Genomic DNA, 17,889 nt, shown 5'->3' with positions numbered 1-17,889 from the left:
TTTCGGATATTTTTCTTTAATCGCTCCCAGTGATATTTGACCAAAAGTTTTTGGCTTCCCCAGTATTGTTTTAAATTAGAACACTTGGCATATCACAGCTGCAGTGGCACCTCCAAAGCAAAATGGGATACATTTACATAGACCTACTCATACTCCATAGTACCTGAAGGAATATAGGCTTCTTTATTTGTGCCATACTGAGGGCAGTTCTAGAAAAGGCTTCCTATATTTAGGTGCCTGTTTTATAAAGGAGTGTAAGTGCCTACTTTCGCTTGTGGAATATGTGTGCAAAAGATACAGTATACACGTAAATACATGTGAGGGAGTCTATAGGATGCTAACATTTCCCCTTCTGGATACTCCTGCAGCGTCGGACCCATCTTAAGATCCACAGTCCCTCCCAAGGGGGAAATGACATGGGAGGGGTGAAGCCAGGAAGACAGGAATGAGAAAGTACAAAAGCTCAGGCCACAGCTAGGCTAGGGAGACCCAGATGGAAGATGCCCAACTGCAAATGTCTACCCCACTTATGTATAAACTGGAAGTACAACTGCCATTGCTACAGACAGGTAGGCCAAGTCTGACCTGGCCCCTTACGTTGACTTGGAAGACTGCAGGCTGGCCTCATTGAACCGTTAATGTTTAAACTGGTAACTGGGGAACCATACCAAGGCCCAGCATTGTATGTTGCATGCCGTGCATGAAGGAGTAGGCCACAGAACATAAGAAGAACATAAGAAGTTGCCTCCGCTGAGGCGGACCAGAGGCCCATCTTGCCCAGCGGTCCGCTCCCGCGGCGGCCCATCAGACCCACTGCCTGAGCAGTGGTCCCAGACTATCACCATGACCTACCTCTACTCCTATCTGTACCCCTCAATTCCTTTATCCTCTAGGAACCTTTAAAGAAGGATAAGGTTCTTATGTTTGTTTCCCTCACCTGTGACTTGAACAGGACCACCTACCTGACACCTTCAATCAGTGGTGTAGCGAAGGTGACTGGTACCCGGGGCGGCAGCACCCCTCTCCTGCCCCCTTCACCCCCCCTCCCAGTGCTGTGTGCATGCCCCCGTGCTCCTTCCAGGAGGAAGTGATGTCAGAGAGAGCTCTGAAGCTGACACGGGCAGCAAGTTCTTTGCTGCTTGTACCAAAGTTAAAAAGGTATGAGGAAGGAGCACAGACGCATGCACGGCAGAGGGAGCAGTGGGGAAGAGGGGGCAGAGAGGAGGAGGGGTGCCAATTCTCTGAGGAAGACCATGCCTGGGGCGGATCACCCCCTCACACCCCCTTACTATGCCACTGTCTTTAATAAAGTGTTACAGTACTCCCCTGAAATTCGCGGGGGTTCTGTTCCAGGAACCCCCGCAAATTTCGAAGAGGCAGGAGAGGGCAGCTGGAGTGCTGGCGGGTGAAGAAAATCACTCGCAGTCTGCTCCGACCGCCGTAAAGTTGGGCTACACCAATCAGGAGCTGCTTTGACATGGAGCTGCTGATTGGTGTAGCCCGACTTTACTATAGGAAGAGGTGGTCGGAGCAGACCATGAATGAGCGAGTCCATGATTCGCGAACTATGAATGAGCAGGAGAACACTCCAGTTCCTCCTGACTTCAGGGCCTGCCCTCACTCACAATACCACAGCATGTTTAGGTTCTAGCTGGTATAAATGTCTGTGTCTAGATTGGGGAGATAAACACATATAATATTCTATAAGTTGTGCTCATGTGTGCCTTGCCTAGTCTCTGCCCATGTGAATGCCCACTTGCAAAGTACACACTATCTTAGATAGGTGCATGGTTACAGAACAGTGTGCCTGGATTATTGTCAATTATGTGTTCCCATAGATGCGTAAATGACTATAATACCAGCGTTTATGCACATTCTTGCCACTTAAATCTACACGGCTCCTTATAGGATTACCTCTAATATGCTTAACTACTAATACCGTCTATCAATAAAAAAAACATATGGAAGACACTTCAGAAGTTCTCAAAGTGATGTGCAAAGTGCGCCTGATCCTGCTTGTTGAGCTGTTGACAAGCTTTCTCTACGTTCTTGGTCATTCCAGGGGGTCCACAGCTGAACACGCCGATTTTCTGCACCTAAGTGAAAAGAACAAAGAAGTCATGACCATCATTGTTATGTAAATTAATGATCAGGACCCTCGGCCACAAGGGGACATACGCTAAAAATCAGGGGCGGGAAATTTCATGGCGACTTCAGGAAGTATTTCTTCACCGAAAGAGTGGTTGATCATTGGAATAGACTTCCTGTGCAGGTGGTCAAGGCCAGATTTTAAGAATAAATGGGATGCGCATGTGGGATCTCTAAGAGGGTAATAGTGGGGGGAGAGTCATCAGAATAGGTAGACTCGATGACATATAGGATATCTGGGAGAATAAATTTAGGGAAGGGGATCTTTAGTGTGGGCCCTTTTCTGCCATCATTTTTCTATGTTTCTAACCATGATATGGTCATATGTCATATGAGTTTACCAAAGCCATTTATTTATTCAAAAGAGTTATAGATTGCCTCTCTAGTTCCACTGACTGTTCAAAACAGTCTACAGTCAATAAAAAAACAATAAACCTATAGTCCACAAGGAAATATGGCACACTAGGTGTAGTGGTCCATTGCTGATGATGTGCATTAGAGGTGCAGCTCGAGTAGGCAATGTCTTTCTCATCATAAACTTCCCACATGTCTTAACATACCATTCAATGTCAGCATCTCTAACCTTCAATGAACCTCAATATATTGCTAAAATGATTGTCCCACACAAAACTTTACGTTCTCTTAGATCTTCTTCTTCACAATTGCTCTCAGTTCCCTCATTAAAAGTCATAGGCACTAGGCGAAATGACATATTTTCTGTAAAAGCCCCCTCATTGTGGAACTCCCTTCCAAATTTCATTAAAAACGAAACTGATCTCGCTGTTTTTAAGAAAATTTTAAAAACTTACCTATTTCAAGACGCGTTTGACATATGATATTCCACCTTTTAGCATTTTTTAGGTCCAATATTTTTTCTTACCCTCTAATACCCAATGTGCTTCCCTTTCGATGTCTTTCTCTAACTAAGAACAAGATTGTAACTTTTCCCCTTCCTTCCCACCCCCTCCTGTTCGTTTAATTTTGTTTGTTTTATGAGTAATTATTGTAAATTAATTGTATTACCACACTCTGATGGTTTTTATTACTGTACATCGCTTAGATGTTATTATAAGCGATTTATCAAATAAAGGTCAAACTTGAAACTTGAAACTTGAAGCATGACAATCTGGGCCAGAAGAACCTGGCTTTGATAGCTCAGTGGTGCAATCCACCCATATGGCCTTTCTCATCATGCAAACTTCTTAATACAGAACCACAAAATTTCTGCGGCAGCACCAACTGTTTTTGGGTGCAGCAGGTGGCATTTTGGGTGGTTTGATATAATAAATCATGTGACATAACCAGATGGTCCCATTCACGAAGTAGAAGAGGCACTTCTGGGTGATTTGACAGTAGATACTCAATAGGTTTATGGTACTTGTTTTCCATACTGGCTCTAAACTTGGATCATTTCTCTGGGACTTCTGCATGTCAGATTTTTTTAAAGCTAAGCCATCGTCACTTAGGCTGGTGACATTGGTATAAGGCAGATACTCCCAGTGAGGTAACTGCTTCACCCTCACTAGTAAGCTGGCACAAGGCTCTGACCCTATCTTCTGATACTTGCACCCATGGATCAGAGGAATTACTGCTGTACGTTCTCTTTGATAGTGCATCAGCATCAATGTTTACTTTTCCTGGGCGGTATTTCAAACTGAAATCAATTGTAGCTAGTGCAGCAAGCCATCTGTGACCAATAGCATTGAACTTGGCCATAGTCAGAACATATGTAAGTGGATTGTTGTCAGTGCATACTGTGAATTTGGCACCATATATATAGTACAGCCCATTCTAATGCCAGGAATTCCAGCCGGTGAGATGGATACCTCTTTTCAGGTTCAGATAATTTTTGGCTGGTAAAAGCGACAGGCTTAATACCCTCTGGATACTCTTGGTACAATAATAATAATAATAATAACTTTATTTTTATACACCGCCATACCACAAATAGTTCAAAGCGGTTGTATACAGACAGTGACATTACAGAAAACTTTCAAAATTACATTGGCATGTTAAGGTTAGTCAAGTTTATCTGGAAGTGTTTTGGAAGTACATCAAGATTGAAGTGGGGTCAGAGAAATTTGTCAAAGTTTTGATTGACTTCTTAAAAGTTTGGTACTGCAGTTAACCCTTCTTGGCTAGTATCTGTATGCAGAACATAGGGCAGTCGACTGTCAGCAAAACCCAACCCTGGAGCATTTGTCAAACAGTGGATAATCTTCTTGAAAGCCTCTTCACACTCCTGGGTCCATCTGGATCCAAAAGGCTCTGATGGTTTGAAGTATGGTAGCGCCGACTTTGGGTTTTGCCTCCTCCTTTCTTTTCAGGCAGGTAACCTTTCTTGAGCTCCTTTAGCGGATGAATAATTTTGTATGACCCTTCTGTAATAGCTACAAAATCCTAGGCCTGATCTGAGGTCTTTCAAATCAATAGGTCTGCCCCAAGTGGCTACTGCTGCAATTTTGTCTGGATCCATACCAATACCACTTTCAGATACAATGTGTCCCACATACCTCACTTAAGGCAGATAGAACTGGAATTTGTTTAATGGCAGATTGAGACCCTGTGCCTCCAGCCTGCCTGTCAAGAGTCTTCATTAGTCTCAGTTTGTATTCTTCCAAACACAATCCACACCTCGTATTCTTCCAAATACAAGGTAAACCAACCCTTCCAAGAGATTCAGTTCTCCAACCATCTTCTCCATGTGTCTTTGGAAGGTACTCAGAGCTCCTGTGATCCCTTGGGGCATCCATTTAAATTGGTAAAACCCCAGTGGGCAGATGAAAGCTGTCTTCTCTTTCTCACTCTCTTTCATAGGTATCTGGTGGCACCCACTCCTGAAGTCTAACACCGAGAACCACTTGCTACACGTCAGACAGTCCATCACATCATCTGTTCTTGGTAATGTGTACTAGTCTGGTATGGTTCTTTTGTTCAATGTTCTATACACATGTGTATGGACCCATTCTTCTTCCTAGCACTACTATAGGTGAGGTATATGGACTTTGGGACTCTTTGATGATTCCAGCACTTAATAGCTCTTACAAGTGATTTCTAACATCTTCACTGTCTCCTGATACCAACTGTCTTGATCTTTGCCAGAAGGGGTGTGGATCATGCAGAGGTATGGGATGTTCTACTTCTTTGATCAGACCTACTTCCAAATTACTGAAAAGCTCAAAGACAATGGATCATCATATTAAGCCAGGGGGTTCATAACCCACTCCTCAGGACAAACCAAGACTGCCTGCCCTGGATCGGTAGCATGGAATATTGCTACTCCTTGGGTTTTGGCCAGGTACTAGTGACCTGAATTGCCCACCGTGAGAACGGGCTACTGGGCTTGATGGACCATTGGTCTGACCCAGTAAGGCTATTCTTATATTCCTATGCCCGGTTGTCAAGATATCCACAGTGAATATTCACGAGATAAATTTGCATGCACTGCATTCATTGTAAGTAAATCTTCCTCATGCATATTCATTATGGATATCCTGAAATCATATTGGTTGGGTGTGTCCGAAGGTCTGTGTTGAGAACCCTGGTATTAAGTTGAGAGCAGAGGGGAGGCTCAAAATGAATGTGAAAATAAGTATACTTTCCTGGTTCGGGTGGGAATGAGAGGGTGGTTGGGTGTGTATTGGGAACAAATTTCCAATTGTGTGAGGTCTAAAATTACAAGCGTGAAGCAGAGAGAAAGACAAGGACATCAAAACTAGACTGACCTCAGGGTGAACTTCCTGCAGCGAATTAAAGAAGGGGACAAAAGGGGGCCTTCCAAAATGTGTGATGGAGCGCAATCCTGTGAACAAGCTCTTATTCAGCACCTTCTGGAAGTGTCGTTCACAAATGTACTAAAGGGAAAAGAAAAGAAGATTGGGTGGTTACAGGCAAAAAATAATATCTGGGAGCCAGAGAACACAGGCAGAAGTAAGTCCACAATGCACACGTCTTTCACCCATTTATTTATTTTTTAGAGCATGTTGGTGAGTACTTTGGGAGCCATTCTATAACTGGATCCCTCCATTCAGGTACCCTAAGGCCGTGTGGGAGGAGCCTATCCTATAATGGCCCAGGTTCCATTAGAGTACTAGCCTAAAATTTATGTGACCACAGTTACACCAGCCACAAACCTGGCATAACTGTGGGCTCCTAAATGCTTCAGGGACATGGGTAACTTACAGGGAGCTCTGCTTGTGTCTCACCTATTGGTTATCAGTGGTATATAATTTTCTATTCAGGTTGTGCTTTGTGGGATTTGTTCCGAATTACTAGAATGACAGAGTGCATTTTAGGTCGGGCTTTATCTCTAGGGCTGTAACGTGCCAAGTACTAGATAAATATACGGCAGACAACCGGACTGATTTATAGTCATTAATTTCAAATGTTACTTTCCATTCCATAAAGTACCAGTGAAAGTATCTGAAAATAGATCCGGAATGAGGACCCAAACATAAAGCAAAAACCATCAGCTTACCAACATTGTTGTGCGGAGGTCAAACTTCTCTGCCAGCTGGGTGATGTAGATATGAACGGACACCAGGTCGTTCTTGTCGTTCTCCTCCACTTCTCGGATGATATCTGCCAGCCACTCAAACTGCCGCTGCGTCCGAGTCACCCAGATAAAATAAATCTGAAAAAACAAAGTAGTTCTTTAAAAGCTAAAGACACCAAATTGACTTCTTTACTCCCTGTCTAAGATTTTTAAAAGCATCATGACGGTAATTTTTACTTTATAGTCTAGAGCTGCATCTTTTTCTTTGTCATTCCAGGGTCATTAAATACTATATGAATATGAATGCATGTTTTGGCTCTTCCCCCTCCCATTTCCTCTGTTTGACCCTAGAGGCCCTTCTTGTCTCAACAATGACATACGAATAGCCATACTGGGTCAGACCAATGGTCCATCTAGCCCACTGTACTGTTTCCACAGTGGCCAATCCAGGTCACAAGTACCTGGCAGAAACCAAGAGTAGCAACATTTCATGCTACCGATCCCAGGGCAAGCTGTGGCTTCCCTCATGTCTGTCTCAATAGCAAACTATGGACTTTTCCTCCAGGAACTTGTTTAAACCTTTTTTAAACCCAGCTACTCTAACTGCTGTTACAACATCCTCTGGCAATGAGTTCCAGAGTAGAGAATGACATGGTGACAAAATTCATCACCGTCCCCGTCCCCGCGGATAACCGCGGGAAATAATCCCATGTCATTTTCTAGTGTCCGTTTCAACCTCGGTCCTTCTACACCAGCATTCTTCAAAGCAAAGCTTGCGGGTCAGTGGTTGTGACCAATTGTACTCTGATTCTTTCTTCTCTCCTTAAAGAATGGCATGAAGATGGTTTCCCGCGGTTATCCGCGGGGACGGGAACGGTGATGAATTTTGTCACCGTGCCATTCTCTAGTCCAGAGCTTAACTATTTCCTCCTATTTGTTTTAAAGGTATTTCCGTGTAACTTAAGAACATAAGAATAACCTTACTGGGTCAGACCAATGGTTCATGTAGCCCGGTAGCATGATGGTTGAAACGTCGGTTCTATCTACCCAGACATGGCGAGACCCGGACAACAGCAACAATCACATTTTCTTTCTCTGTTCTCTTCCTAAGTTTTCCTTTGCGCTAGGGCTCTCTCTAGTGCTGGCCCTTTGCTTTTCTATCATCGCCCTGCTGCCGGTTTCCTTTGCCTTGGTGCTATCAAATTAATACACAACCGCAAAAAATTTGACCATGTTACATCGCTCTTGATTGAGTCACATCGGGCGATCGGGCGATGGTGCGCCCGCATCTGGAATACTGCGTCCAATATTGGTCGCCGTACCTTAAGAAGGATATGGCGATACTCGAGAGGGTTCAGAGGAGAGCGACACGTCTGATAAAAGGGATGGAAAACCTTCCATATGCTGAGAGATTGGAGAATCTGGGTCTCTTTTCCCTGGAGAAGAGGAGACTTAGAGGGGATATGATAGAGACTTATAAGATCATGAAGGGCATAGAGAGAGTAGAGAGGGACAGATTCTTCACACTTTCAAAAAATAAAAGAACAAGAGGGCATCTGGAAAAGTTGAAAGGGGATAGATTCAAAACAAATGCTAGGAAGTTCTTCTTTACCCAACGTGTGGTGGACACCTGGAATGCGCTTCCAGAGAATGTAATAGGGCAGAGTACGGTACTGGGATTTAAGAAAGGATTGGACAGTTTCCTGCTGGAAAAGAGGATAGAAGGGTATAAATAGAGGATTTCTGCACAGGTCCTGGACCTGTTGGGCCGCCGCGTGAGCGGACTGCTGGGCATGATGGACCTCAGGTCTGACCCAGCAGAGGCATTGCTTATGTTCTTATGTTCTATTGCCCATCGCATTACTTTTAAAATCTTACTTTTAGTTTTTAAAACATTGACTACAAATGAACCCCAATTTATTAATAGATTACTTATTCCACATAGTACGTCACGCTGTATAAGATCCACCAATCAAAAACTCTTAACAGTTCCATCACTAAAAGTCATCGGAACTCGTCGCCCTGACATTTTTTCTGTAATAGCCCCACAATTATGGAACAGTTTGCCCCAGTACCTTAGAGTAGAAAATGATCTGAAACAGTTTAAAAGCAGCTTAAAGAGTTTCCTTTTTAAAGATGCGTTTAATTTATAAGCTTAACTAAGGATTATTATTAAATTTTTCCTTTTTTATCTTTTTATTTCCCCGTTATCTCCCCTACCTGTTGTTTTTTACCATTTATGTTTTCTTTTATATATACGATTGTAGTTCTACCCTTTCTTTCCACATGTATCTGTTAGTTTGTATGACTTTATTTATTATTTTGTATGATAATGTGTCAAATTTATGTATCCTTTTATAATTAATCTGATGTATCTATTTTTTATCTGTAAATCGCTTAGCAAATTAAATTAAGCGATTCAATAAGTCAAAAATAAACTTGAAACTTGGGCTAGAAATCCCTGCCACACACTACGCATAGAGAATCATTCAAAAGCTTATACTGGTTCCAGAATACTGCAGCTGAGACATGAGGAAAATATTTTGATTTCTTTATTGACATACGCTGGCTTTTTACTACACAGCATTAGACCACTTTATTACAGGCTGGCGAGGTAAATGCTCTGACGCTCATAGGAATTCAGTGAACTTTGAAGCATTTATCTCGCTAGCTCGTGGTAAATGCTCTAACTCCGCTTAGTTAAAAGGAGTCCATAAACACCTATGTTGATGACAATCAGATACCTTCAATCTTCATTTCCCTTTTATTTCACACTATGCTCCATGTTCACCGACAAATTGAGAAATGTGTTTATTCTGAAGCAAAGACCGCATACTTAAAAATGTAATTTTAAAGAACATTTAGGGCTCCTTTTATGAAGCCGCTTTAGTGGCTTTATTGCACGCGACTTTTTAACACGCGCTAACCCCCGCGCTAGCTGAAAAACTACCGCCTGCTCAAGAGGAGGCGGTAGGGGCTAGCGCGGCCGACAGTTTAGCGCGCGCTGTTACGCACGTTAAACCGCCAATGTGGCTTCATAAAAGGAGCCCTTAGGTATTAGATTATGTCATCAGTCATATCGAAGACAATTAGCCAGAAAAGTCATAAATATGTACAAAAAAATGGACCAATATTCAGCTGGCAGTGATGAGTATTTTTTAAATTTCTTACCCCTACCAGCTAAATAAACCAATGCCTTATGACAAAGATCACACACCATTTTAGTAACCTTCCTCTGGACCAACTCCAGTAAGAACCCATGGACTGCACCGCTATGTGGCTAGATCGGTGGCACCTAGCCAAGTTGCGCGCGGAACTCAAAACTGTTTAATTGGCTGGTACTTGACTATGCAAGAAGAAAAGAAGTGGGGAAGGAACTGTACACATCAACCAGGGATAAAAACAATTCAAAATGTATTCTCACAAATGTAACAAAATGTAATCTGTCTGGGGACTAAAAATCTCAAAACCAGTCTATGTAGCCGACGCGACATGGCCCGTGTTTCAGCTTTGAGAAGTCTGCCTTAGGGGTTACACTTGACATCCAGTAGATGGCGCACTTGTAACATCGAAGACGTTATTTTGAAAATTTCCCCAGCACCGGTATATTAGGTCAGGGTTTTCCTGCGCCTAACACAGGTGCCTATTTTCCACCCCTAACCATTCATAGACTGGTTTTGAAACTTTTAGTCCCCAAACAGATTACATTTTGTTCCATTTCTGAGAATACATTATACATTGTTTTTAGCCCTGGTTGATGTGTACAGTTCCTTCCCCACTTCTATTCTTCTTTGCATTGTCAAGTTTCAAGTTTATTTATTTGATATACCGTCTATCATTCTGTCTAGGCGGTTTACAATAAATAAATAAAAAGCCATATCTGTTAAAACAGGGGATTTAAAAAAAAAGCAAGCATCATTATAGGAATGCACAAACAAAAAGTTTTCCTTGAATGTTTCATCTGCTTTCTATGATTGTATTTCCATCCCTTATCCCGTACTGGTCCTGTTGTCCTGTAAGTCATGTATTTGCTATATGAATTTTTGTTTCCCTGCATACTGTCAAAAATTGTTTTTAGAATTGTGCATCGCCTTGAATACATGATTAGGCGATTAATCAAATTTTAAATAAACTTGAAACTTGATGACCGGAGACAAAAGGGAGAAGAGGGAAAAATACAATATTGTTAATTGTTCGTGGGGTTTGTTTCCTTGTCTTTGGTCCGGTGACATAGTAAGGCACTGTCTTGGTGGAGGTGCTGGCATTCATCCTTCTCTCCACCCCCCCTCACACCTTCCCGAACCCCCACATGCCCCTTTCACTTGCTACCCCGCATCGGTGTCAGCTCTCTCTGACATCACTTCCGGGTCCCACACCTAGGAAGCAATGTCAGAAGGAGAAGCGACACAACACGGGAAGCAAGTTCGTAATGCTGCTCATGCTGGGAAAATTAAAGAGGTGTGGGGGAAGGGAAAGGGGGCACATACGCGGCAGGAGTGGTCGGGAAGGTGTGTGTGTGTTGGGGGGACGACGACAGAGAAGAAAGAAGAGAGAAGGGGAGAGGCACCACTGACCCGGACACCACTCACTCTCGCTATGCTACTGTTTTTGGTCTGTACTTGGTGGTATTTGACTATGCTAATTTAAGCTAATTTAAGCTAATTTAAGCTAATTTAAAAAAATGATTAATTATGATTTACATGCAGAACTCAGCAAGGTGCCCACCGGTGACTACCCATATCTACATAAAAAGCAGGTGTGGTTAGGGGTGGAGAATAGGCATGGTATGACTTATGCGTTGGTAGGCATCTGTGTTAGGTGCTGGTATGCATGAGATCTATTTGCATGCTCTGCTTTCATTGTAGACCATAAGTGGGGGAGGTATTCTAGACCTCCCTTGTGTGCCTTCTATTGATTATTTACTTTTTTCCTTTTTCTTCACGGCCCTCAGAGATGCCACCAAGGGTTCAATAAATGATCATGACCCTTGGCTTTATGCACCCAATCGTCACCGCGTCGATGTTAATGTAAAACTAGTAAAGTCTTGGAATGTATTTTTTATATTTTCTTATATTTTTTCAAAAATTTGCAACTTGAGTTAAATATAATAAATATTCTTTAAGAAGTATTTGAATCAATACTTAGCTTAACCGGGATGGTGGTTGACAAGGGATAAATAAGCCAACATGTTTCACCCGTAGAGGGGGTTTCCTCAGGGCTACAATCCCTTACTAGAACTGACTTCTCACGACGTGACCACCCGATATAAGTTCTCAAGATCACTTATGGTCCAGTCTACTATATAACAGTCAAGTCTACTATATAACTGTTTTCATTGTATGCATATTCTTTGGGGAAATCCTGAAACCCCAACTGGATTGTGGCCCTCGAGGAGGGACTTTGACACCCCTGTTGTAGAGCATAGGCACACTAGTAACCTGAGGCTTTTTCTTTCATCTTATAGTGACTTCTGGCAAAGTAATGGGGAATTTTGGATTTAAAAGACATTTTTGTATTCCCTGGTGAGACTTAAAATTATACATACATTTCCTACTTTGGCCCCCTTTTACAAAGCCGCAGGGCAAAGGCTCCAACACCCTTTCAATTTCTATGGGCTTTGGAGCATTTACCGTGCTAGCCCATGGCCTTTGTTATGAAAATACATATATACTTCAAAAATGTCACCTTTAGAATTTACTCCTGCTCTGAGGCACACATTCCTCATTTGGACTTGAAGTTTGGAAGAGTAATGAAGTGGGGAGAACTGTGCTTATCCCTCTGGTAATCAAAACCACTTCATACCACAAAAAATTGGAGCTTTGTAGCTCAGCTCCTTAACTGGCTTCCCTTGCACACACAGATTATACATCTAAGTCTTGGTAGCAAAATCTGCCATTTACACATTCAAGGCCCCAAGCGAAGTCACTCTTTCTTTGAATACTTATTTGCAAATTCACTGTTCCTTCTGTACTGCCACTAAATACCCATATTTTTCCTAATTTCAAGCAGCCTTTTGTAAAATGCACTGCAAACTGCAACCATCCTGACTTTGCTTTTCCCAATGTAAAAGATTTAGAGAAAATTGAGCTTTCAATCTGATATTTACAAAATCAGAACAATCCACACAAAAAAATATGATTTCTAATTATGAAAAGCTGGGATGTGGGATACACAAAGAAAGCTATATATATATATATATATATATATATATATATAAACACACACACACATATATATATATATAAACACACACATATATATATATATATGCACACACACACACATATATATATATATGCACACACACACACACATATATATATATATACACACACACACACACACATATATATATATATGCACACACACACACACACACACACACATATATATATATATATACACACACACACACACACACACACATATATATATATATATACACACACACACACACACACACATATATATATATAGAGAGAGAGAGAAAGAGAGAGAAATCACAGACAAAAGAAAGAAATACAAATGCCAAGAAAAAGAAAATTATACTGTTGATGGTTGGATAGAGGGAAATGTATCTGCACAGCACTGGCTCTCACCTTTTTACACGTTATCTTGGAATTAACAGATGACTTGAAGACAAGATCTTTGAGAATAGATGCAAAGGGTGTCACCCCTATACCTCCTCCCACAAGCACAGACACGTCAAACTTATTCCACTCTTGATGACCTTCACCAAATGGCCCGTCCAGATATATCTACAGATGATAATTATAGGATTATAAAGCTTCCTGGGACATCTCAGTGGACTTGGCACTGGCATACATGAAATAGAGGACCATATAATCACCTTGGGATATCCACCCAGCTCAGCTACATTCTCAGGCGAGTACAGTTCTCGTAATCTGGTGGTCCATGGACCAACAGCCCTGATATGCAAACTCAGTGAATCCTCATGAGGAGCAGTTGTTAAGGTGAAGGGATGGTATTCAGTGGTTCCCAGGGCCAGGCAGGCTATTTTTACCCACTGGCCGGACTTGTAATCAAAATCATTTGGTCTCTGAAATCTGAGATGTGTGACACCTTAGAAGAAAGAGAAAAGTCACTTTCTTATTTACTCTGCAAGGAAAGTTATATAATACCAGAGAACTCTCCGTAGAAAGACTGCTCATGTTCAGGCTGGAATATGTTACGATCACAGATGTATACCTTAATAAAGTAATATGGTAGTTAATTTAGTTCACTTTAAAGGTTATAAAATAAAAACAACAAAACAAACGGAAAATACAGTGATGCCATTTCTAATCTGGGCATTTTCTCTTGGAAGTTCACTTAAGACAGGTTCCTGAAGAAGGATTATTTCCCAAGTTGAATCAGTTGAACCATCTATGTTTCCTGGAGTACACTTCCCCCTCCCCATTCGCGGTTCCTGCCCTCGCGGTTTCATATAATCGTGATTTTTTTTCTGGGGGGGGGGGGGGGAAATTTTAAAAAGTCTTAATGTAAAAAAAAAAATCCATCGTTTTTTCCTCCCTGCCGCCTTCCCGGCCTTACCTGGTGGTCTAGAGGGTTTTAGGGGCAGGAGCGATCTTCCTACGCTCCTGCCCTGTGCAGATCGCCATGAGGAAATGGCTGCTCGGAGTTCCCGTAGTCTCTCGAGACTACGTCGGGAACTCCCTACAGCCATTTCTTGATGGCGATCTGCACTGGGCAGGAGCGTAGGAAGATCGCTCCTGCCCTGAAAACCCTCTAGACCACCAGGTAAGGCCGGGAAGGCGGCAGGGAGGTGGGGGTGGGCCGAGCTGGATAATCGCGGTTTTTCAGCATTCACGGTCTGGCTCTGCCTGTATCCCCCGCGAATGACGAGGGAGAAGTGTACAGCTTCTGCAATTGGACCCCTTGCGAAACTCGTTTGGGGAGTTCTTGCCTTTGCAGGCCGTCCACTTAAGGCTTTGTTTTTTTTACTGCTTTTTGGATAGACTGTGCAGTTATTCTACTTTGTTGTCAGCTAATGTGTTACTGCAACTTTATATAATTTTGTATGATTTATCACGAGTGCTTTTGTGCACTTATTTTGATTCACTACACATGAGTAAGATTCTATGATGGTGTGGTGTGCTGGGTTGTCACCCGTGCATGGATTGAACGATTTCTGTTCATTTGACTGACCAATCCACACTGAGATCTTCTCACTATATAAAATTGTTTTTATTATTACTGATATTACATATATATATATATCTATCTCATTGCAGTACACATTTTTTTTGCCTCAAACTAGTATCATCTAGAACTTTTCTGTTCACTATCTTTGTTGGACTAAACATTAGAACGAAAAGCAGTTCCCAAAGGAGCTATAGCTCACAGAGGGCCCTTGCAATATTTCATGTCTGTATGAGAGTAGAACATGTGATAAATGTTTTTGCTTATTAAAATCTTTATATACCGCATATACAGCCAAAAAGGATCAAAGCAGTTTACAATATGATTAAATCAAAATTATGAAATGAACTCCATTTAAATAGAAAAAGGAAAATAACATTTCTAATACATAATATCCTATAACATTCAAATTAATAAAATCAAATTAAAAATTAGTTAATTAATTAATACAAATTATAAAAATGCAGAAATGCAGAAAAAATGGAAATGAAAGGGCCTACATGTCATCTGTTTCTATAAGCAATTATGAAATGTGTTGGTCAAGGCTCCTATTATGTGCATGGAAGAAGAACTGGGGAAATGAGTAAAGTGGAAAGGGTTTAAAAAAATAGAGTGAATATATTTCTAATCCTTTTTCGTTGCTTTCCTGTAAACCTTTAAGTATGTTCTACCGTTTTTGGTTTGCTTTTTGTCCCCCAAAAGAGAGATACAGGGATTGTACCTGTCCCAGTGCTAGCTTAGCCTGTTTTAATTCAGCAGAACCTGGCAACTGCAGTAGGTGCTCAGTGTATTCCACACCCCCAGCCTGAGTTAGACCATAAGAGCGTATGAATTGCCATATTGGATCAGAACAAAGATCCATCAAGCCTAGTGTTTTGTTTCCAAGAGTGGCCAAGCCGGCTTGCAAGTACCTGACAGGATTCAAAAAAGTAGTAAGATTCCATGCTACTGATCCCAAGGATAAGGAGTGACTTTCTCCCAGGTCTATCTTAACAACGGTTTATGAACTTTTTCTCCAGGAACTTGTCCTGGATGCTGGATTTCTTTGGTTCTGATACTAGGATATTGGTTAAATTCTTCACCCTTTCTCCCATACCATTCTGAGCTAAAGGAGAGCAGGGTGATGTTTCCAAGTCTGAATTGGGAACGTCTTGGTTATTCATCGGCAAAACAACCCCTGAAATTTATAAGTGAGGTCCCACAGACAGTGGCCAGCCAGCGTTTTGCTTGATGCTGTATCAGGGTCAGGACTGTCTCAATTTGGTGAAATCGGCATGTTCATCTAGTGCTCACAAGCTGATGTCACCAAATTGAGACGGTCCTAACCCTGACGCAGCATCAAGCGAAACACTGGCTGGCCACCATCGGTGGGGACCTCACCGATAAGTTTGATTGCTTTATTTTAAATCCTACAGAAATATATAGTGAAATACATACAAATATACAGGACTATACAGTGAAGATTTTGCTATCAATTGGTACAATTGTTTTGCTGATGAAGTAAGTCACCCTATCTAGTCTGCAGGCAAACAAACTATTACTGCAGACAGGGCTCTGAGGCTTTTATCCCCTGTTATAAATTCTGCAGTAACAAAAGTATCCATATTTTAAGGTAGTAGTGTTATTGTTGGGTTCATATATTATACTACTAGCTTTGCATATTCTATTTGCTGTTTGGAACCCCACTTTGTACCCTTCTCCATTGAGAATATTGACCATTTAATCCTACTCTCTGTTTTCTATCTTTTAACCAGTTCTTAATCCATGACTTTCTAATTTCCTCAGAAGTCTTTGATGATGTACTTTGTCAAATGCCTTTTGAAAATCCAGATACACAATATTGACCAGTTCACCTTTATCTACATGTTTATTCACCCCTTTGAAGAAATCTAGTAGATCGGTGAGGCAAGATTTCCCTTGATTAAATCCATGTTGGCTTTGTCTCATTAATTCATTCACCTATACTCTTCACAGCCCAATAATGGAAAAAAAAACATCGTCCCCACTTCTGTTCAATTAAATGCAGGATTAAAATGCAAAAAACCCAAAAACAGCTGCAGACTATGTACAAGATGCAGGCACTGTTTATTTCAAACTTTAATGGTATTATTACCAAACCAGGGACCCGACACGGTCCGTGTTTCAGACAACACGCCTTCTTCAGGGCTCATAATGAACATAAACATTGGATGTAAATGAAACTTAGGATTGTAAACATTGAACATTTACATCCAATGTTTATGTTCATTAGGACCCCTGAAGAAGGCATGTTGTCCGAAACACGGACCGTGTCGGCTCTCTGGTTTGGTAATAAGGTTGTATATACCATTAAAGTTTGAAATAAACAGTGCCTGCATCTTGTACATAATCTGCAGTTGTTTTGTTTTTTTGCTTTGCTGCTTGGTTTGCTGCAGTTCCTGTTGGATTTTTCTTTTGCTTGGATTAAAATGCAAAACCGTTCTAGGCAAACATGAAAATAGAAACATATCTCAAATGCTCAGCATTCAAAAATCATCAGCCATAATATCCACAAGGAGGTCCACTCCAAATCATCTCTAAAAAGAATGGTGTCAATGTTACTGCTCCTTCATTTCAACAAAGTAGCAGTTAGGAAGTAAATATATTTTACCCTATTTTTAGAGATGGTTTGGGCCTGCTTGCGAATATTATGGATGAAGATTTTTGAATGGTGGTTGTTTGAGACAAGTTTCTATTTTTAAGTTTGCCCAGACCTGTTTTGCATTTTAATCCTGCTTTTCCATGAACAGAAGTGGAGACTGTGGTGTAGTAAGGGTGAACGATGCCCAGGGCGGTGGCGCCCTTTTCCCACCCTCCCCATCGTACACATGCCCCACCCGCCGCACGCATGCCCCCTGCCCTTTCCCCATACCATTTTAACTTCTCTGGCATGAGCAGCAAACCCATATTGGTGTTAGCTCGCCCTCTGATGTCACTTCCTAGGTGTGAGTCCTGGAAGTGACATCATAGAGAGCGCCAATGCTGATGCAGGCAGCAACCTCGCAACGGGTAAAAAAAAAAGGTATGAGGAAATGCAAGGGGTGTGTGCGACCAGGAGAGGAGTG

The 17,889-nt window shown here is 41.7% G+C and overlaps 1 protein-coding gene across 1 annotated transcript in view; it reads right to left on the bottom strand.

Moving 5' to 3' along the window:
* Positions 1-1,418: 1,418 nt before the first annotated feature.
* LOC117348294 (dual oxidase 1-like) overlaps positions 1,419-17,889 on the bottom strand; it is a 201,892-nt gene continuing 185,421 nt past the window's right edge. Inside the window, exons 30-34 of the mRNA XM_033920228.1 lie at positions 13,494-13,726; positions 13,243-13,401; positions 6,626-6,781; positions 5,874-6,002; positions 1,419-2,096 (exon numbers count right to left, since the gene is read on the bottom strand). Coding sequence (XP_033776119.1) covers positions 1,974-2,096; positions 5,874-6,002; positions 6,626-6,781; positions 13,243-13,401; positions 13,494-13,726 — 800 coding nt within the window. The 3' untranslated portion in view covers positions 1,419-1,973. The remainder of the gene's footprint in view (positions 2,097-5,873; positions 6,003-6,625; positions 6,782-13,242; positions 13,402-13,493; positions 13,727-17,889) is intronic.

The sequence above is a fragment of the Geotrypetes seraphini genome, chromosome 14 (genome assembly GCF_902459505.1).
Source record: "Geotrypetes seraphini chromosome 14, aGeoSer1.1, whole genome shotgun sequence".
In the NCBI taxonomy this organism is placed as follows: domain Eukaryota; kingdom Metazoa; phylum Chordata; class Amphibia; order Gymnophiona; family Dermophiidae; genus Geotrypetes; species Geotrypetes seraphini.
This window is presented reverse-complemented; position numbering and strand designations above follow the sequence as displayed.